Source organism: Taudactylus pleione, unplaced genomic scaffold (assembly GCF_031769625.1).
Source record: "Taudactylus pleione unplaced genomic scaffold, aTauple2 ptg001020l, whole genome shotgun sequence".
Lineage (NCBI taxonomy): Eukaryota > Metazoa > Chordata > Amphibia > Anura > Myobatrachidae > Taudactylus > Taudactylus pleione.
In genome coordinates, this window is record NW_028285421.1 from 767,917 (window position 1) to 789,541 (window position 21,625).

At 46.8% G+C, this 21,625-nt stretch overlaps 2 protein-coding genes across 2 annotated transcripts in view; one reads left to right on the forward strand and one right to left on the reverse strand.

The window, feature by feature from the left end:
• The window catches only part of LOC148454256 (uncharacterized), a 40,179-nt gene extending 22,358 nt beyond the window's left edge, over positions 1-17,821 (reverse strand). The window contains exons 1-2 of the mRNA XM_088461124.1: positions 17,740-17,821; positions 17,479-17,584 (exon numbers count right to left, since the gene is read on the reverse strand). Of these exons, the coding sequence (XP_088317250.1) occupies positions 17,479-17,584; positions 17,740-17,821 (188 nt within the window). The remainder of the gene's footprint in view (positions 1-17,478; positions 17,585-17,739) is intronic.
• Positions 17,822-18,433: 612 nt separating this feature from the next.
• LOC148454257 (transient receptor potential cation channel subfamily M member 2-like) overlaps positions 18,434-21,625 on the forward strand; it is a 333,820-nt gene continuing 330,628 nt past the window's right edge. Inside the window, 1 exon segment of the mRNA XM_088461125.1 lies at positions 18,434-18,532. Within this exon segment, the coding sequence (XP_088317251.1) occupies positions 18,434-18,532 (99 nt within the window).

The window sequence follows — 21,625 nt, forward strand, 5'->3', positions numbered from 1 at the left end:
AACACTGGATGATGCAGAAAAACGGTATCTGCCATGGACATTAGACATTTGCAATAGGTGACTGATATATATTTATGTAAATATACTCAATAAAAAAAGTTGTGGATGAATATAGACATGAAACATAAAACAAATGTCAAGTCTGGTGGGTTCTGATTACAGCAGGAAATGTGACTCCTGTGGTTAAAATAAGCACTATCATGCAATGTACAAATAAATGGTAATAATTGTACACTTGGTAGTAGGCAAAAAAGTACAGGATATTATACCCGGTGGGTGATGGGGAGCCAGCGGGTGTTGAATTGTAGGGTGCCCGGGTTGCCCTGCAAGGCTCCTTACGCTTTACCCAAACGGAAGTCAGATCCTGTAGGAAAAATTCAGAGTCCTTGGAAGTGATTACAGGTGTAGCCTCTGACGCGTTTCGAGAAACTGGGTCTCTTCTTCAAGGCTGTAATACTGAAGCCCTGGAAAGCTGGAGAGTGTAATACAACGTTCTGTCCACCAGATGTCGCTTTTCCTAAACTGCACAGGGCAGCCCTCTGCTGATTGGCTGACAGAACCTCTCTTTCATTACACTATACGGTAGTACTGGACTGTGGGCCTGATTCAGCGGGGTTTGCAGTTGCAAAGACGCACGCAATCGGTCGATTCATTTGCATCACGCATGCCAATGCATCACAGTGCATGTGCGTGAACTAGCAATTGCAATGGGAACTGTGTCTGCAGAGACTACGCAGACCCAGAGCAGGGTGATTGATAGGAAGTGCCATTTGTGGGTGGTGAAGGGTGGTGGTCGGGCAAACGCAAGCATGCCAGTGCATTGTAATGCAATAAATTATCTACTGCAATACCATACGCAGCCTGACCCCTCATAGCGTGACCTGAAGTAAGCAATTCCTGAGTGAGGTCTGACCTGTCTTACCTCTGCGTATGGGTCCGATGTTACTCGATGTTACAGATTATTTTGCTGTGTTGCCCAAGTACACAGATGTTAGTAAGGGGAAGTGGGCGTCCTTATGATAGGCTGAGATCACAATGCGAATGCAATCATTTACATATCACTGCTGATATTAGCAACTGCGCTGCGTGCATATAAGCAGGATAGCGATCCTCGCTGAATCAGGCCCTGAGCTTTCTCATGAATGAACAATAGACATCGGTATTTTTTTTTTATATTTTTTTTCTTTTAAATCTTCACTACAGGATTGAAAATGAATTATTTGGTTATTATTTCTGTCATTTATAGAAATACTTATCTGTGTTGGCCAGAAGACGCACAACCAGCATTAAATAAAGATAGAGCAATTCAAGTTCAATATTCTTAAGGAACTCTCCTGAATAAATACATTTCTATGTTACTGTCTGCCAACACCTGGCATTTCTGTGCTACTGTATGCCACCCAGCTGCATTTTGACATTGTACAGTATTGTACACTTTACCTGCTGTAAAGTTGCAAAAGAGATTGGCACTGCTACAGTATTATATTCAGTACTGTAGTTTTCATCAGTGGAACGTTCACCACCAAGTGGTTAAACTGTGTACTGCATGGTGTGTAGTCTTTCGTGGCATACAATATGCCTTGCCACGACATAATGTGCAGGATCTGCCATAACTGGTACTGACATGCCATGGCATGGATAAGCCAGAATGCAGCACTATGAGCAAAGATGTAGCAGGACACATCTATAGTGACGGTGTGTGAGGCTGATGTTCTGGTTCCTCCTATTAGAGTATGTTTTTTTATTGGCTGCCCTGAGTACCACTTTTTACTCAGTGTTGTGTTATGTTACTAGGGGATTGATGATTTCGGGCAGGATCCCTTTGGGTCACTGTATGAGCTGGAGTGTGGATTAAGCTGAATGGTTTAACAGAACTTTTCCTCATGTAGGTATACTCAGTGTGATGATGTGAGGCTGAAGTTATGGATATTAAGTATGAGAATGTACAGTATGTTTGTAGGTTGGGTGCTACTAGGGACATCTTGTTATTTAATTTGATGGTGATGCTGATGTTCTGGTTCCCTATTAGAGTAAGTGTGTATTAGGTGGGAGCACAAAGGACCTCCTATTACTCAGTGTGAGGGTGATGTTCTGGTTCCTCCTATTAGAGTATGTGTTGGGTGGGAGCACTGAGGACGTCTTGTTACTCAGTGTGATGGTGATGTGATGCTGAGGTTCTGGTTTTCTCCTATTAGAGTGAGTGTGTGTTGGGTGGGAGCACTGAGGACCTCTTGTTACTCAGTGTGATCATGATGTGATGCTGATGTTCTGGTACCCTATTAGAGTGAGTGTGTGTTGGGTGGGAGCAATAAGGACCTCTTGTTACTCAGTGTGATGGTTATGTGAGGCTGATGTTCTGGTTCCCTATTAGAGTGAGTATGTGTTGGGTGGGTGCACTAAGGACCTCTTGTTACTCAGTGTGATGATGATGTGATGCTGATGTACTGGTTCCCTATTAGAGTGAGTATGTGTTGGGTGGGTGCACTAAGGACCTCTTGTTACTCAGTGTGATGGTGATGTGAGGCTGATGTTCTGGTTCCCTATTAGAGTGAGTATGTGTTGGGTGGCTGCACTAAGGACCTCTTGTTACTCAGTGTGATGTTGATGTGATGCTGATGTTCTGGTTCCTCCTATTAGAGTGAGTATGTGTTGGGTGGGAGCACTAATGGCATCTTGTTACTCAGTATGATGGTGATGTGATGCTGATGTTCTGGTTCCTCCTATTAGAGTGAGTATGTGTTGGGTGGGTGCACTGAGGACCTCCTGTTACTCAGTGTGATGATGATGTGATGCTGATGTTCTGGTTCCCTATTAGAGGGAGTATGTGTTGGGTGGCTGCACTAAGGACCTCTTGTTACTCAGTGTGATGTTGATGTGATGCTGATGTTCTGGTTCAGTATTAGAGTGAGTGTGTATTAGGTGGGAGCACTGAGGACATCCTGTTACTCAGTGTGATGGTGATATGATGCTGATGTTCTGGTTCCTCCTATTAGAGTGAGTGTGTGTTGGGTGGGTGCTCTGAGGACCTCCTGTTACTCAGTGTGATGGTGATGTGATGCTGAGGTTCTTGTACCTCCTATTAGAGTGAGTATGTGTAGGGTGGGTGCACTGAGGACCTCCTGTTACTCAGTGTGATGGTGATGTGATGCTGAGGTTCTGGTTCCTCCTATTAAAGTGAGTGTGTGTTGGGTGGGTGCACTGAGGACCTCCTGTTACTCAGTGTGATGGTGATGTGATGCTGAGGTTCTGGTTCCCTATTAGAGTGAGTGTGTGTTAGGTGAGTGCAGTAAGGATCTCCTGTTACTCAGTGTGATCGTGATGTGATGCTGATGTTCTGGTACCCTATTAGAGTGAGTGTGTGTTGGGCGGGTGCACTAATGGCATCTTGTTACTCAGTGTGAAGGTGATGTGATGCTGATGTTCTGGTTCCTCCTATTAGAGTGAGTGTGTGTTGGGTGGGAGCACTAATGGCATCTTGTTACTCAGTGTGATGATGATGTGATGCTGATGTTCTGGTTCCCTATTAGAGTGAGTGTGTGTTGGGCGGGTGCACTAATGGCATCTTGTTACTCAGTGTGAAGGTGATGTGATGCTGATGTTCTGGTTCCTCCTATTAGAGTGAGTGTGTGTTGGGTGGGAGCACTAATGGCATCTTGTTACTCAGTGTGATGATGATGTGATGCTGATGTTCTGGTTCCCTATTAGAGTGAGTGTGTGTTGGGCGGGTGCACTAATGGCATCTTGTTACTCAGTGTGAAGGTGATGTGATGCTGATGTTCTGGTTCCTCCTATTAGAGTGAGTGTGTGTTGGGTGGGAGCACTAAAAGCATCTTGTTACTCAGTGTGATGATGATGTGATGCTGATGTTCTGGTTCCCTATTAGAGTGAGTATGTGTTGGGTGGGAGCACTAATGGCATCTTGTTACTCAGTGTGATGGTGATGTGATGCTGATGTTCTGGTTCCTCCTATTAGAGTGAGTGTGTGTTGGGTGGGAGCACTAAGGACCTCTTGTTACTCAGTGTTATGGTGATGTGATGCTGATGTTCTGGTTCCCTATTAGAGTGAGTGTGTGTTGGGTGGGAGCACTGAGGACCTCCTGTTACTCAGTGTGATGGCGATGTGAGGCGGATGTTCTGGTTCCCTATTAGAGTGAGTGTGTGTTGGGTGGGTGCACTAAGGAGCTCTTATTACTCAGTGTGATGGCGATGTGAGGCTGATGTTCTGGTTCCCTATTACAGTGAGTGTTTGTTGGGTGGGAGAACTAAGGACATCCTGTTACTCAGTGTGATGGTGATGTGATGCTGATGTTCTGGTTCCTCCTATTAGAGTCAGTGAGTGTTGGGTGGGTGCACTGAGGACCTCCTGTTACTCAGTGTGATAGTGATGTGAGGCTGATGTTCTGGTTCCCTATTAGAGTGAGTGTGTGTTGGGTGGGTGCACTGAGGACCTCTTGTTACTCAGTGTGATGGTGATGTGATGCTGATGTTCTGGTTCCCTATTAGAGTGAGTGTGTGTTGGGTGGGTGCACTAATGACCTCCTGTTACTCAGTTTGATGGTGATGTGAGGCTGATGTTCTGGTTCCCTATTAGAGTGAGTGTTTGTTGGGTGGGAGAACTAAGGACATCTTGTTACTGAGTGTAATGGTGATGTGATGCTGATGTTCTGGTTCCTCCTATTAGAGTGAGTGTGTATTAGGTGGGAGCACTGAGGACCTCCTGTTACTCAGTGTGATGGCGATGTGAGGCTGATGTTCTGGTTCCCTATTAGAGTGAGTGTGTGTTGGGTGGGTGCACTAAGGACCTCCTATTACTCAGTGTGATGGCGATGTGAGGCTGCTGTTCTGGTTCCCTATTACAGTGAGTGTTTGTTGGGTGGGAGAACTAAGGACATCCTGTTACTCAGTGTGATGGTGATGTGATGCTGATGTTCTGGTTCCTCCTATTAGAGTCAGTGAGTGTTGGGTGGGTGCACTGAGGACCTCCTGTTACTCAGTGTGATAGTGATGTGAGGCTGATGTTCTGGTTCCCTATTAGAGTGAGTGTGTGTTGGGTGGGTGCACTGAGGACCTCTTGTTACTCAGTGTGATGGTGATGTGATGCTGATGTTCTGGTTCCCTATTAGAGTGAGTGTGTGTTAGGTGGGTGCACTAATGACCTCCTGTTACTCAGTTTGATGGTGATGTGAGGCTGATGTTCTGGTTCCCTATTAGAGTGAGTGTTTGTTGGGTGGGAGAACTAAGGACATCTTGTTACTGAGTGTAATGGTGATGTGATGCTGATGTTCTGGTTCCTCCTATTAGAGTGAGTGTGTATTAGGTGGGAGCCCTGAGGACATCCTGTTACTCAGTGTGATGGTGATGTGATGCTGATGTTCTGGTTCCTCCTATTAGAGTGAGTGTGTTTGGGTGGGTGCTCTGAGGACCTCCTGTTACTCAGTGTGATGGTGATGTGATGCTGAGGCTCTGGTTCCTCCTATTAGAGTGAGTATGTGTTGGGTGGGTGCACTGAGGACCTCCTGTTACTCAGTGTGATGGTGATGTGATGCTGAGGTTCTGGTTCCTCCTATTAAAGTGAGCGTGTATTGGGTGGGTGCACTGAGGACCTCCTGTTACTCAGTGTGATGGTGATGTGATGCTGAGGTTCTGGTTCCCTATTAGAGTGAGTGTGTGTTGGGTGAGTGTAGTAAGGACCTCCTGTTACTCAGTGTGATGGCGATGTGAGGCTGATGTTCTGGTTCCCTATTAGAGTGAGTGTGTGTTGGGTGGGAGCACTAATGGCATCTTGTTACTCAGTGTGATGTTGATGTGATGCTGATGTTCTGGTTCCCTATTAGAGTGAGTGTGTGTTGGGTGGTTGCACTAAGGACCTCTTGTTACTCAGTGTGATGGTGATGTGATGCTGATGTTCTGGTTCCCTATTAGAGTGAGTGTGTGTTGGGTGGGTGCACTAATGACCTCCTGTTACTTAGTTTGATGGTGATGTGATGCTGAGGTTCTGGTTCCTCCTATTAAAGTGAGTGTGTGTTGGGTGGGTGCACTGAGGACCTCCTGTTACTCAGTGTGATGGTGATGTGATGCTGAGGTTCTGGTTCCCTATTAGAGTGAGTGTGTGTTGGGTGAGTGCAGTAAGGACCTCCTGTTACTCAGTGTGATGGCGATGTGAGGCTGATGTTCTGGTTCCCTATTAGAGTGAGTGTGTGTTGGGTGGGAGCACTAATGGCATCTTGTTACTCAGTGTGATGATGATGTGATGCTGATGTTCTGGTTCCCTATTAGAGTGAGTGTGTGTTGGGTGGGTGCACTAAGGACCTCTTGTTACTCAGTGTGATGGTGATGTGATGCTGATGTTCTGGTTCCCTATTAGAGTGAGTGTGTGTTGGGTGGGTTCTCTAAGGACCTCCTGTTACTCAGTGTGATAGTGATGTGAGGCTGATGTTCTGGTTCCCTATTAGAGTGAGTGTGTGTTGGGTGGGTGCACTAATGACCTCCTGTTACTCAGTTTGATGGTGATGTGAGGCTGATGTTCTGGTTCCCTATTAGAGTGAGTGTTTGTTGGGTGGGAGAACTAAGGACATCTTGTTACTGAGTGTAATGGTGATGTGATGCTGATGTTCTGGTTCCTCCTATTAGAGTGAGTGTGTGTTGGGTGGGTGCACTAAGGACCTACTGTTACTCAGTGTGATGGTGATGTGATGCTGATGTTCTGGTTCCTCCTATTAGAGTGAGTGTGTGTTGGGTGGGTGCACTGAGGACCTACTGTTACTCAGTGTGATGGTGATGTGATGCTGATGTTCTGGTTCCTCCTATTAGAGTGAGTATGTGTTGGGTGGGAGCACTGAGGACCTCCTGTTACTCAGTGTGATAGTGATGTGAGGCTGATGTTCTGGTTCCCTATTAGAGTGAGTGTGTGTTGGGTGGGTGTACTAATGACCTCTTGTTACTCAGTGTTATGGTGATGTGAGGCTGATGTTCTGGTTCCCTATTAGAGTGAGTGTTTGTTGGGTGGGAGAACTAAGGACATCTTGTTACTGAGTGTGATGGTGATGTGATGCTGATGTTCTGGTTCCTCCTATTAGAGTGAGTGTGTGTTGGGTGGGTGCACTGAGGACCTCCTGTTACTCAGTGTGATGGTGATGTGAGGCTGATGTTCTGGTTCCCTATTAGAGTGAGTGTTTGTTGGGTGGGAGAACTAAGGACATCCTGTTACTGAGTGTGATGGTGATGTGATGCTGATGTTCTGGTTCCTCCTGTTAGAGTGAGTGTGTGTTGGGTGGGAGCACTGAGGACCTCCTGTTACTCAGTGTGATGGTGATGTGATGCTGATGTTCTGGTTCCCTATTAGAGTGAGTGTGTGTTGGGTGGGAGCACTGAGGACCTCCTGTTACTCAGTGTGATGGTGATGTGAGGCTGATGTTCTGGTTCCCTATTAGAGTGAGTGTTTGTTGGGTGGGAGCACTGAGGACCTCCTGTTACTCAGTGTGATGGTGATGTGAGGCTGATGTTCTGGTTCCCTATTAGAGTGAGTGTTTGTTGGGTGGGAGCACTAAGTACCTGTTACTCAGTATGATGCTGACATTTTGGTTCCTGCTATTAGAGTGAGTGTGTGTTGGGTGGGTGCCCTGCACACCCCTTGTTGCTCAGTGTGATGGTGATTACAGTATGTTTGTTTTTGGGCCACCATGAGGGCATCTTATTACACAGTTAGAGGGAGAGGGGTGTCCTTATGCTGTATGATCAGTCTTCTTATTTTTATACAGTATGTTCTTTGTTTTCTCTCACAGGATGACAAGATCATAGGACCAGACATTCATATTCTCATATATCATTTGGAGCACAATGAGTAAGACTAATATTCCAGACCAAAAAAATGGACCTGAGATGATAAAATTGCTGCAGGACACTGCTGATGGAAATGTGAGAAATTTATACACAAAACTATGAACATTCAGTAAACTAAATTATTTACACATCTACAGTATTCAATACACATAAAGGAGGAGATTATGTAATTCTATATATTGGTGACTTTGATTTTACCACACTGTAAATTTTAAGGTTTACTTTACTGTGTTTCCTCTAAAAAATAGTGTATAGCACCAGATAAAGTGGGGTATCCCAAAAAAAAACATGGACCAAGAGCTGAACAGTTTCTATGTCACAAGTTTACATGAGCAGGAACAGAGGATGCTATTTATTATATATTGTGGTAAAAACAGTTGAGGTACTGTCTCTCCATGTCCACCTCACCTCTCTGTTATGTGGGTGGTAGATACAGTCTCTCCATGCCGTCTCAACTCTCTGTTATGTATGTGGTAGGTACTGTCTCTCCATGTCCACCTCACCTCTCTGTTATGTGGGTGGTAGGTACAGTCTCTCCATGCCGTCTCAACTCTCTGTTATGTATGTGGTAGGTACTGTCTCTCCATGTCCACCTCACCTCTCTGTTATGTGGGTGGTAGGTACAGTCTCTCCATGCCGTCTCAACTCTCTGTTATGTATGTGGTAGGTACTGTCTCTCCATGTCCACCTCACCTCTCTGTTATGAGGGTGGTAGGTACTGTCTCTCCATGTCACCTCATCTCTCCGTTATGTGGGTGGTAGGTACTGTCTCTCCATGCTGCCTCATCTCTCTGTTATGTGGGTGGTAGGTACTATCTCTCCATGCCTCATCTCTCTGTTATGTGGGTGGTAGGTACTGTCTCTCCATGCTGACTCATGTCTCTGTTATGTAGGTGGTAGGTACTGTATCTCCATGCTGCCTCATCTCTCTGTTATGTGGGTGGTAGGTACTGTCTCTCCATGCTGCCTCATCTCTCTGTTATGTGGGTGGTAGGTACTGTCTCTCCATGCTGCCTCATCTCTCTGTTAGGTATGTGGGTGGTAGGTACTATCTCTCCATGCTGCCTCATCTCTCTGTTATGTGGGTGGTAGGTACTGTCTCTCCATGCTGCCTCATCTCTCTGTTATGTGGGTGGTAGGTACTGTCTCTCCATGCTGCCTCATCTCTCTGTTATGTGGGTGGTAGGTACTGTCTCTCCATGCCGCCTCATCTCTCTGTTATGTGGGTGGTAGGTACTGTCTCTCCATGCCTCACCTCTCTGTTATGTGGGTGGTAGGTACTGTCTCTCCATGCTGCCTCATCTCTCTGTTATGTGGGTGGTAGGTACTATCTCTCCATGCCTCATCTCTCTGTTATGTGGGTGGTAGGTACTGTCTCTCCATGCTGCTTCATCTCTCTGTTATGTGGGTGGTAGGTACAGTCTCTCCATGCCGTCTCAACTCTCTGTTATGTATGTGGTAGGTACTGTCTCTCCATGTCCACCTCACCTCTCTGTTATGTGGGTGGTAGGTACTGTCTCTCCATGTCACCTCATCTCTCCGTTATGTGGGTGGTAGGTACTGTCTCTCCATGCTGCCTCATCTCTCTGTTATGTGGGTGGTAGGTACTATCTCTCCATGCCTCATCTCTCTGTTATGTGGGTGGTAGGTACTGTCTCTCCATGCTGACTCATGTCTCTGTTATGTAGGTGGTAGGTACTGTATCTCCATGCTGCCTCATCTCTCTGTTATGTGGGTGGTAGGTACTGTCTCTCCATGCTGCCTCATCTCTCTGTTATGTGGGTGGTAGGTACTGTCTCTCCATGCTGCCTCATCTCTCTGTTAGGTATGTGGGTGGTAGGTACTATCTCTCCATGCTGCCTCATCTCTCTGTTATGTGGGTGGTAGGTACTGTCTCTCCATGCTGCCTCATCTCTCTGTTATGTGGGTGGTAGGTACTGTCTCTCCATGCTGCCTCATCTCTCTGTTATGTGGGTGGTAGGTACTGTCTCTCCATGCCGCCTCATCTCTCTGTTATGTGGGTGGTAGGTACTGTCTCTCCATGCCTCACCTCTCTGTTATGTGGGTGGTAGGTACTGTCTCTCCATGCTGCCTCATCTCTCTGTTATGTGGGTGGTAGGTACTATCTCTCCATGCCTCATCTCTCTGTTATGTGGGTGGTAGGTACTGTCTCTCCATGCTGCTTCATCTCTCTGTTATGTGGGTGGTAGGTACTGTCTCTCCATGCTGCCTCATCTCTATGTTATAAGGGTGGTAGGTACTGTCTCTCCATGCTGCCTCATCTCTCTGTTATGTGGGTGGTAGGTACTGTCTCTCCATGCTGCCTCATCTCTCTGTTATGTGGGTGGTAGGTAATGTCTCTCCATGCTGCCTCATCTCTCTGTTAAGTGGGTGGCAGGTACTGTCTCTCCATGCTGCCTCATCTCTATGTTATGTGGGTGGTAGGTACTGTCTCTCCATGCTGCCTCATCTCTCTGTTATGTGGGTGGTAGGTACTGTCTCTCCATGCTGCCTCATCTCTCTGTTATGTGGGTGGTAGGTACTGTCTCTCCATGCTGCCTCATCTCTCTGTTATGTGGGTGGTAGGTACTGTCTCTCCATGCTGCCTCATCTCTCTGTTATGTGGGTGGTAGGTACTGTCTCTCCATGCTGCCTCATCTCTCTGTTATGTGGGTGGTAGGTACTGTCTCTCCATGCTGCCTCATCTCTCTGTTATGTATGTGGTAGGTACTGTCTCTCCATGCCGCCTCATCTCTCTGTTGTGTGGGTGGTAGGTACTGTCTCTCCATGCCGCCTCATCTCCCTGTTATGTGGGTGGTAGGTACTGTGTCTCCATGCTGCCTCACCTCTCTGTTATGTGGGTGGTAGGTACTCTCTCTCCATGCTGCCTCATCTCTCTGTTATGTGGGTGGTAGGTAATGTCTCTCCATGCTGCCTCATCTCTCTGTTATGTAGGTGGTAGGTACTGTCTCTCCATGCTGCCTCATCTCTCTGTTATGTGGGTGGTAGGTACTGTCTCTCCATGCAGCCTCATCTCTCTGTTATGTGGGTGGTAGGTACTGTCTCTCCATGCTGCCTCATCTCTCTGTTATGTGGGTGGTAGGTACTATCTCTCCATGCCTCATCTCTCTGTTATGTGGGTGGTAGGTACTGTCTCTCCATGCTGCCTCATCTCTCTGTTATGTGGGTGGTAGGTACTGTCTCTCCATGCTGCCTCATCTCTATGTTATGAGGGTGGTAGGTACTGTCTCTCCATGCTGCCTCTTCTCTCTGTTATGTGGGTGGTAGGTACTGTCTCTCCATGCTGCCTCATCTCTCTGTTATGTGGGTGGTAGGTAATGTCTCTCCATGCTGCCTCATCTCTCTGTTATGTGGGTGGCAGGTACTGTCTCTCCATGCTGCCTCATCTCTATGTTAGGTATGTGGGTGGTAGGTACTATCTCTCCATACTGCCTCATCTCTCTGTTATGTGGGTGGTAGGTACTGTCTCTCCATGCTGCCTCATCTCTCTGTTATGTGGGCGGTAGGTACTGTCTCTCCATGCTGCCTCATCTCTCTGTTATGTGGGTGGTAGGTACTGTCTCTCCATTCTGCCTCATCTCTCTGTTATGTGGGTGGTAGGTACTGTCTCTCCATGCTGCCTCATCTCTCTGTTATGTATGTGGTAGGTACTGTCTCTCCATGCCGCCTCATCTCTCTGTTGTGTGGGTGGTAGGTACTATCTCTCCATGCCGCCTCATCTCCCTGTTATGTGGGTGGTAGGTACTGTGTCTCCATGCTGTCTCATCTCTCTGTTATGTGGGTGGTAGGTACTGTCTCTCCATGCTGCCTCATCTCTCTGTTATGTGGGTGGTAGGTACTGTCTCTCCATGCTGCCTCATCTCTCTGTTATGTGGGTGGTAGGTACTGTCTCTCCATGCTGCCTCATCTCTCTGTTATGTGGGTGGTAGGTACTGTCTCTCCATGCTGCCTCATCTCTCTGTTATGTGGGTGGTAAGTACTGTCTCTCCATCCTGCCTCATCTCTTTGTTATGTGGGTGGCAGGTACTATCTCTCCATGCTGCCTCATCTCTCTGTTATGTGGGTGGTAGGTACTGTCTCTCCTTGCCGCCTCATCTCTCTGTTATGTGGGTGGTAGGTACTATCTCTCCATGCTGCCTCATCTCTCTGTTATGTGGGTGGTAGGTACTGTCTCTCCATGCCGCCTCATCTCTCTGTTATGTGGGTGGTAGGTATGGTCTCTCCATGCCGCCTCATCTCTCTGTTATGTGGGTGGTAGGTACTGTCTCTCCATGCTGCCTCATCTGTCTGTTATGTAGGTGGTAGGTACTGTCTCTCCATGCTGCCTCATCTCTCTGTTATGTAGGTGGTAGGTACTGTCTCTCCATGCTGCCTCATCTCTCTGTTAAGTGGGTGGTAGGTACAGTCTCTCCATGCTGCCTCATCTCTCTGTTATGTGGGTGGTAGGTACTGTCTCTCTATGCTGCCTCATCTCTCTGTTATGTGGGTGGTAAGTTCTGTCTCTCCATGCTGCCTCATCTCTATGTTATGTGGGTGGTAGGTACTGTCTCTCCATGCTGCCTCATCTCTCTATTATGTGGGTGGTAGGTACTGTCTCTCCATGCTGCCTCATCACTCTGTTATGTGGGTGGTAGGTACTGTCTCTCCATGCTGCCTCATCTCTCTGTTATGTGGGTGGTAGGTACTGTCTCTCCATGCTGCCTCATCTCCCTGTTATGTGGGTGGTAGATACTGTCTCTACATGCCGCCTCATCTCTCTGTTATGTAGGTGGTAGGTACTGTCTCTCCATGCTGCCTCATCTCTCTGTTATGTGGGTGGTAGGTACTGTCTCTCCATGCTGCCTCATCTCTCTGTTATGTGGGTGGTAGGTACTGTCTCTCCATGCTGCCTCATCTCTCTGTTATGTGGGTGGTAGGTACTGTCTCTCCATGCTGCCTCATCTCTGTGTTATGTGCGTGGTAGGTACTGTCTCTCCATGCCGCCTCATCTCTCTGTTATGTGGGTGGTAGGTACTGTCTCCATGCTGCCTCATCTCTCTGTTATGTCGGTGGTAGGTAGTGTCTCTCCATGCTGCCTCATCTCTCTGTTATGTGGGTGGTAGGTACTGTCTCTCCATGCTGCCTCATCTCTCTGTTATGTGGGTGGTAGGTACTGTCTCTCCATGCTGCCTCATCTCTCTGTTATGTGGGTGGTAGGTACTGTCTCTCCATGCTGCCTCATCTCTCTGTTATGTGGGTGGTAGGTACTGTCTCTCCATGCTGCCTCATCTCTCTGTTATGTGGGTGGTAGGTACTGTCTCTCCATGCTGCCTCATCTCTCTGTTATGTGGGTGGTAGGTACTGTCTCTCCATGCTGCCTCATCTCTCTGTTACGTGGGTGGTATGTACTGTCTCTCCATGCTGCCTCATCTCCCTGTTATGTGGGTGGTAGGTACTGTCTCTCCATGCCGCCTCATCTCTCTGTTATGTGGGTGGTAAGTACTGTCTCTCCATGCTTCCTCATCTCTCTGTTATGTGGGTGGTAGGTACTGTCTCTCCATGCTGCCTCATCTCTCTGTTATGTTTGTGGTAGGTACTGTCTCTCCATGCCGCCTCATCTCTCTGTTATGTGGGTGGTAGGTACTGTCTCTCCATGCTGCCTCATCTCTCTGTTATGTGGGAGGTAGGTACTGTCTCTCCATGCTGCCTCATCTCTCTGTTATGTGGGTGGTAGGTACTGTCTCTCCATGCTGCCTCATCTCTCTGTTATGTGGGTGGTAGGTACTGTCTCTCCATGCTGCCTCATCTCTCTGTTATGTGGGTGGTAGGTACTGTCTCTCCATGCTGCCTCACCTCTATGTTATTTGGGTTGTAGGTACTGTCTCTCCATGCTGCCTCATCTCTCTGGTATGTGTGTGGTAGGTACTGTCTCTCCATGCTGCCTCATCTCTCTGTTATGTGGGTGGGAGGTACTGTCTCTCCATGCTGCCTCTTCTCCCTGTTATGTGGGTGGTAGTTACTGTCTCTCCATGCTGCCTCATCTCTCTGTTATGTGGGTGGTAGGTACTGTCTCTCCATGCTGCCTCTTCTCTCTGTTATGTGGGTAGTAGGTACTGTCTCTCCATGCTGCCTCACCTCTCTGTTATGTGGGTGGTAGGTACTGTCACTCCATGCTGCCTCATCTCTCTGTTATGTGGGTGGTAGGTTCTGTCTCTCCATGCTGCCTCATCTCTCTGTTATGTGGGTGGTAGGTACTGTCTCTCCATGCTGCCTCATCTCTCTGTTATGTGGGTGGTATGTAATGTCTCTCCATGCTGCCTCATCTCTCTGTTATGTGGGTGGTAGGTACTGTCTCTCCATGCTGCATCATCTCTGTTATGTGGGTGGTAGGTACTGTCTCTCCATGCTGCCTCATCTCTCTGTTATGTGGGTGGTAGGTACTGTCTCTCCATGCTGCCTCATCTCCCTGTTATGTGGGTGGTAGGTAATGTCTCTCCTTGCCGCCTCATCTCCCTGTTATGTGGGTGGTAGGTACTGTCTCTCCATGATGCCTCATCTCTCTGTTATGTGGGTGATAGGTACTGTCTCTCCATGCTGCCTCAACTCTCTGCTATGTAGGTGGTAGGTACTGTCTCTCCATGCTGCCTCATCTCTCTGTTATGTGGGTGGTATGTAATGTCTCTCCATGCTGCCTCATCTCTCTGTTATGTGGGTGGTAGGTACTGTCTCTAAATGCAGCATCATCTCTGTTATGTGGGTGGTAGGTACTGTCTCTCCATGCTGCCTCATCTCTCTGTTATGTGGGTGGTAGGTTCTGTCTCTCCATGCTGCCTCATCTCCCTGTTATGTGGGTGGTAGGTAATGTCTCTCCATGCCGCCACATCTCTCTGTTATGTGGGTGGTAGGTACTGTCTCTCCATGCTGCCTCATCTCTATGTTATGTGGGTGGTTGGTACTGTCTCTCCATGCTGCCTCATCTCTCTGTTATGTGGGTGGTAGGTACTGTCTCTCCATGCTGCCTCATCTCTCTGTTATGTGGGTGGTAGGTACTGGATCTCCATGCTGCATCATCTCTCTGTTATGTGGGTGGTAGGTACTGTCTCTCCATGCCACCTCATCTCTCTGTTATGTGGGTGGTAGGTACTGTCTCTCCATGCTGCCTCATCTCTCTGTTATGTGGGTGGTAGGTACTGGATCTCCATGCTGCATCATCTTTCTGTTATGTGGGTGGTAGGTACTGGATCTCCATGATGCCTCATCTCTCTGTTATGTGGGTGGTAATGAGAGAGCTCTAACATATTGGAGATTGAGGTACCTGTCTCAGCTGTCTTATCCTTGAGTTCGATCTTTTTTTATCAATGAGCTTATTGATGAGTATGAGAAATTAAAAATAGCTGGAATATGACTAAGGATTTTTTCAAAATATTTTCTTATATATAAGACATAAGGGCACCAGAATTTCTGTAAAACCCGTATTATTCTTTATGGGTCTGATTCAGCACTGAATGGAATTTCAATTCCACACACAAGCTGCTCTACAACTCTGTCCTGCTAAAATTAAAATGCTGCAGGAGGCATCTGAAGTGAAGAGATCCCTCCTGTAAGCATATATCGTCCTACCGCTGCAACCAAAGTCACAACCTGGTATCATCATTGTGACCATCGGATATGATGTTGTGTGGCACCAGCCAGCACAGTAAGTCTCAGCTCATGCAGGCAGGTCAGCTTGCAAGGCCAGGAAGTCCGTATCAATGATGCAGACCCTTGTCTTGTCCTTCCTTGAAAACTCGGGTGACACGCCCCCATTTCCATGAATGCAGGTCATCTCCATCCCCACACCAGCCCACAAATGCCTCTGTCTGTCAATAAAACAGAGGCATAGGGGAGCCTTTGAGCAATTGACAGAACAACTATCTCCTCTATCCCCAAAAGTCTTATAGTCATCCAGGACTCCTCCCTCTCCTACAAACCACACATTCAGCACCTCTCGCAGTCCTGCCATTTCCATCTCAAATATATTTCCAAGAATAGACCCTTTCTCAACCCTGGATGCTACTAAGACCATCATCCACTCACTGGTCATCTCCAGATTAGACTACTGCAACCTCCTCTTATGTGTCCACCCTGACTCCCACCTCTCTCCACTCCAATCTGTCCTCAATGCTGCTGCTCAGCTCATTTTCATCTCCAAACACTCTACATATGTTGCCCCTCTCCTACAAGCCCTACACTGGCTTGCCTTCCTCTTTACAACCAAATTCAACTTTCTTACACTCACAAAACCTTCAATAAGTCCTCTCACATTTACATCTCCAACCTCATCTCCCTTCACACTCCTGCCCCCCAACTTTGCTCATCAAATGCATTCCGTCTCTCCTGCCAATTGATTACTTCCTCCCACTCCCACCTCCTAGATTTTGCCTGTGCTGCTCCCTACCTCTGGAACTCTCTCCTTCTCCCTATCAGACTTTTTACCTCTCTACAAATTATCAAATGGGCTCTCTAGACCCACTACTTCATCATATTTGTCATGAATATGGGTAATGTGCCCAAACCCAGGCCCTGTTTCTTACCTATTCGGTCGATGGTCAGATGCCGGTGTACTCTGGTGGTCAGGGGATGTGCTACCTGCGCAGCTATGGTGGTCTGCTAGGTGGATTCCTTGAGTGCCAATAGCACTGCTCATGTATGTACTGAGCTGGATTTGGGGTGTAATACTGGCGTCCCTTATGGCATTGAGTTCCATGGCTCAGCAACATGGACAACACATCTTGCCTTACTTTAGGTGATAGTATTCAGGCCAATCCTGTTCAGTCAGGGACTCAGCTGACACCTCCATCCAATCTGGATCTACCCATGGGTATAAAGCTTCCAGGTCAGCAGAGCCTTGGTTGTCAGTGCCATACATCACACTGTTCTGCATGTGAGCTTTTTATCTGTGCTCCCTTATACTCCCAGATGACTTCACTGGATCCTGACTGCTGCTCTGAATCTGTTAGTGATTCCACTGGTGTTAACGCTGCCTTGGCTCCTTACCCTCCAGCCATTGGTGCAGTAAAATATTCCTCAGTCATCGGTGCAAGTCCAATATTCCTCAGTCATCAGTGCAAGTCTGATATTCCACAGTCATTGGTGCAAGTTCGATATTCCTCAGTCATTGGTGAAAGCCCAATATTCCACAGTCATCTGTTAAAGTCCAATATTTCACAGTCAATCCCTTGTGGGATTCCCTGATGAAGACCACCAGCGGGGCAAGTCTCCACACCCCTGCTCTGTGTCTTCACCACATCTTGGTGCTAGTTTCCGTTCCCCATTGTATCCTCTTAGTATTTTCCTCCATGGACCAGCTAAGAGTATCTTATTTGATGTGAAGGAATTACATTAAACCTTCCAGCTTCTCACACTCCTCCAGTCCAAACCCACATGACCCACGCACAGGGTTGAAAACACAGAATCACATAAAATCCTGACAGTTGGCACGGGCCCACAACTGGATTCGACTAATGCTAAGGGTTCGGGACTTGGAGTCTTGCAGAATGTGTGGAAATGCTTGGAACTACAAGTATCTTCATAGAAACAGCTGGTACAGTTCATTCAAAGTCTGACATCAAGTCTAGATGAGATTTAGTAGTTACTTACCATGTCTCCTTCAGTCGCTTGCACTCCAGCCTCTCCACCAGTACTTCTTCATCTGCCTCATGTTCTTCCCTCTGTCTTTCACCTCCCAGCAGTTTTGATTGAAATCCTAAGCATTGTAGATGGTTCTTGAGTCAGTGTGAGATCTGCTTTGAATTACATTGATCAAATTTCCCTACCACCAGAATACATATAGCTTATATTATCTCTATCTTAACTGGTCAAACACTCGAATGGGCATCTCCACTCTGGGAGAATTCTGACTCCCTGCTTTCTGATCATACTGGCTTATTTCAACATTCTGGAAAATTTTTGGTGAACCGGGTAGAACCACATCTGCTTCCATCAATACCCTGAGATTATGTCATGTTGGAAAGACTGTCGGTCAGTATGTCATCCAGTTCCAGACTCCAGAAATGGAAGTAAACTGGAATGAAGACATGATGATTTCTGTCTTGTGGAGCGGCCTCCCAGATAAAATAAAGGATAACTTGGTGACCCGAGACCTTCCTACTCGCCTAGATGATATAATCTCTATTTGCAACCTGGTTGATCTGTGGCAAAAGGAGCGAATGCTAGAGAAATCCAGGAATGAATGTCCAAAACCACGTCCTAAGCCAAGTCCAACATCTCTGATCTATTCCAATGATGAAATGCTACAGATCAATTGGTGTAACCTGTCTAAAGAGGAGCACCTTAGACGGCAAAAGGAACATCTCTTTTCTTTATTGTGGATACTCGGATCACTTGCTGAAAACCTGTACTCTTTGTCCGGGAAACCCCTGCTCCTAACTTGTGCAGGAGAGGTCAAGTTAGGAGGAGAACCTGTATCTCCCAGGAAGTCTAAAGCAAATATTCCTGTTAAACTGGAACACCTAAGATCATCTCAGCGTTACTTAATTCTGGAGCAGCAGAAAATTTAATTACCCAGGATTACGTCATCAAACATCAGTTGGCCATGGTTATGCTACTACGACACTTGGCTCTAACCACTGTTGATGGAAGTCACATTTCTGATGCTATTGTTACTCATAGAACAACTACTCTCACTCTTCAAGTGGGTGTCCTTCACTCTGAATCTATATGCTTCCTGGTAATACCAACAGCCTCTCAAACTATTTTTCTTGGTCTTCCCTGGTTACGGCAACACAGTCCTCAACTGGATTGGTTCACCATTCAATTACAGCCTGGAATGCTTCTTGTTTTAAAAATTTTTTGGTGGTTCCTGTCTAGTCTTCTACGATTGAAATTGTCAAATTATCTTTGGTTTATCAAAGCTTCAAAGATGTGTTTAGTAAATAGGCAGTGGATATCCTGCCTCTACACATGGACTGGGACTGTCCAATTGACCTGATACCTGGAAAGACACCACCCAGAAGTCGTACATATCCTCTCTCTCCCCGAGACTCAAGCCATGTTGGATTTTATTATGGAAAACTTGGAGAAGGGCTTCATATTACCTTTTTCCTCATCAGCAGGCCCTGTGTCTTACCTTTTTCAGCTGCTGGTCAGATGCTGGCATGCTCTGGCAGTCAGGGGACCCCCTATCCATGCAACTATGGTGGTCTCCATGGAGAATTCCGTGAGTGCCGATAGCACTGCTCATGTCTGCACTGAGCTGGATTTGTGGTGGAGTAATGGTGTCCCTCATGGCATTGTTTCCCTGGGTCAGCAACATGGATGGCGCCATCTTGCCCTACATCAGGTGATCAGATTCAGGCCAATCTTGTTCAGTAAGGGACTCAGCTGACATCTCCAGCCAATCTGTATCTACCCATGGGTATCTCCTCTTCACTGACCACTCTTACGTTGTATCCTCCTCACTGACCACTCATACTTTCTCCTCCTCACTGACCACTCTTACACTGTCTCCTTCTCATTGACCACTCTTGTGATGTCTCCTCATGCATGACCACTCTTGTGATGTCTCCTCCTGCATGACCACTCTTGTGATGTCTCTTCCTGCATGACCGCTCTTGTGATGTCTCCTGGTCCATGACCACTATTGTGCTTTCTTCTTCTCACTAATCATTTTTGTGATGTCTCCTCAATGACCATTATTGTGATGTCTACTTCTCACTAACTACCCTTGTGCTATAGTTTCACATCTACCCACTTTAAACAATGTTTATTTTAATATCTAATTCCTGCACCCATTAATTCTCAGACACTTCTCTTTTCAATACACGGTTGTAGCTGTGCTCAGATATTTTGTGGCACTGTTTTTACCTGCATTTTTGACAATTTAACTGCACTCTTCTAAACAACACAGTATATTTCCCCTATTTCACTCACCCATACCATGATCATCATTACTTCAACCACCCCCTCAGTCAGGGTCTACATAATGCTTTACCTCCTGTTCTCACCCTTCTCCTCACCCTCTAATCTCCTCCATCTCATCTTCACCCTCTTTTCCCTGCTCAGTCTCCATTCAACCCTTCTGCTTCCCTCTCCCTCTCCTCCTGTTCCTCCAGTCTCAATCACCTCCCTCCCTCCATGGCCCTGCTATTCCACCACTAAGCATTACTCCTTCCTGTCTGTCCCTGTCACCTCTGCTCACCTCCATTTGTATCACACTAAATTACCTCCCTACTCACCACCTGCCATTTTCATTCTTTGCTCAGGAGCCCACACTATCACTACACTCTGTTCATGTCACTGTTCTAAATCTACTCACCTCCATTCTACAGCAACCCAAATAATAGCATTTATATATCTCTTATATATCTCCCACTCACTTGGTCCCTGTCTCCTTTGCCCTCTGGAGTACCAGATCTGTCTGTAATAAACTGGTCCTCACCCATGACCTCTTCATCTCTATCTCCCTGTTCCTCCTAGCCACACTGAAACCTGGATCTCCTCCTCAGGCACCGCTTCTCCCACAGCTCTCACCTTTGAGGGCCTTGTGTTCTTTCAAACCCACTGGCCTGGGAGTCATCATGGTTGTTGTGTAGGAGTCCTTTATTCCTCCATTTGATCCTACTAAATACTCTTCTTTCCATCCCTCTTATTCTCCAAATTAAAGGTACACAGTATTCACCTCTTCTGATATGTTCACCTTCATGTAGCTATCTATTGTCCCCCTGGCCCACTTTCCAAATTCCTTGACAACTTTGCTTCCTGGCTCCCCCACTTCCTCTTTTCAGAACTTCCTTCCATCATCTTAGGTGACATTAATATTCCTAATGACATCCCTACTGACCACTCTGCCTCTAAACTCCTTACCCTTGCAATGTAATTTGGTTTCTCTCAATGGACCTCCTCACCCTCCCATGTGAGTGGATACTCACTTGATTTAGTCTTCACTCACTGATGGGATAATTCTGATTTTACTAATGCACAATTTCCTCTCTGTGGCCATCATCTTCTCTCTTTTAACTTATTTATTACCCTTTCTCTACCTCTGCCTCTCAAGGCTACAATCACTAAGCGTGGCTTCTGACAATGAATCCTTATCTTTCCTGCTTGACTCACTTCTCTCCCCCATGGACCTTCTCTCCTGCCCTGACCAAGTGGTTTATCTCTACAAGGTCTCCCTTACTTCTGCTCTTGACTCTGTTGCTCTGGCAATCGCTACTCACTCTTGCAGATCCACACCTCAACCTTGGCCATCCAAATGCACCAGATACAGTAGCTTCAAAAGTGTCATTGTACTGCTGAGCATTAGTGGAGGAAATCACTGTCCAATGCTGACTTCCTCCATCTCAAATGTATGATCTCAACATACAGTGCTGCTATTTCCCTCTCTAACAGTCTTATTTCAAGACACTTATCTCCTCCCAATTATCCAACCCCCATTGTCTTTTCGTCCCTCCTCTGCTCTCCCTTCCTTGACTCTCTTCCTCACTTTCTGCTCTTGTCTATGCCACCCACTTCACATTATAAAATTGAAGCCATAAGTCTGACATCACATCCCACCAGACCCTTAGCATCCCATCCCATTTTCTCCACCCTGTCACTTCACATCCAATTTACCAATGTTGTTTACTTTCTCCCCAGCATCTGGAATAGAAGTCATGGCCCTAATCCAGTCCCTTTCACCTCCCCCTTGACCCCATCCCTTCTCTCCTTTTGCCTATTCCCATCTCTAGCATCTCTTCAAACTATTCCTCTCATCATGCACTGTCCCCTTTACATTTAAACATGG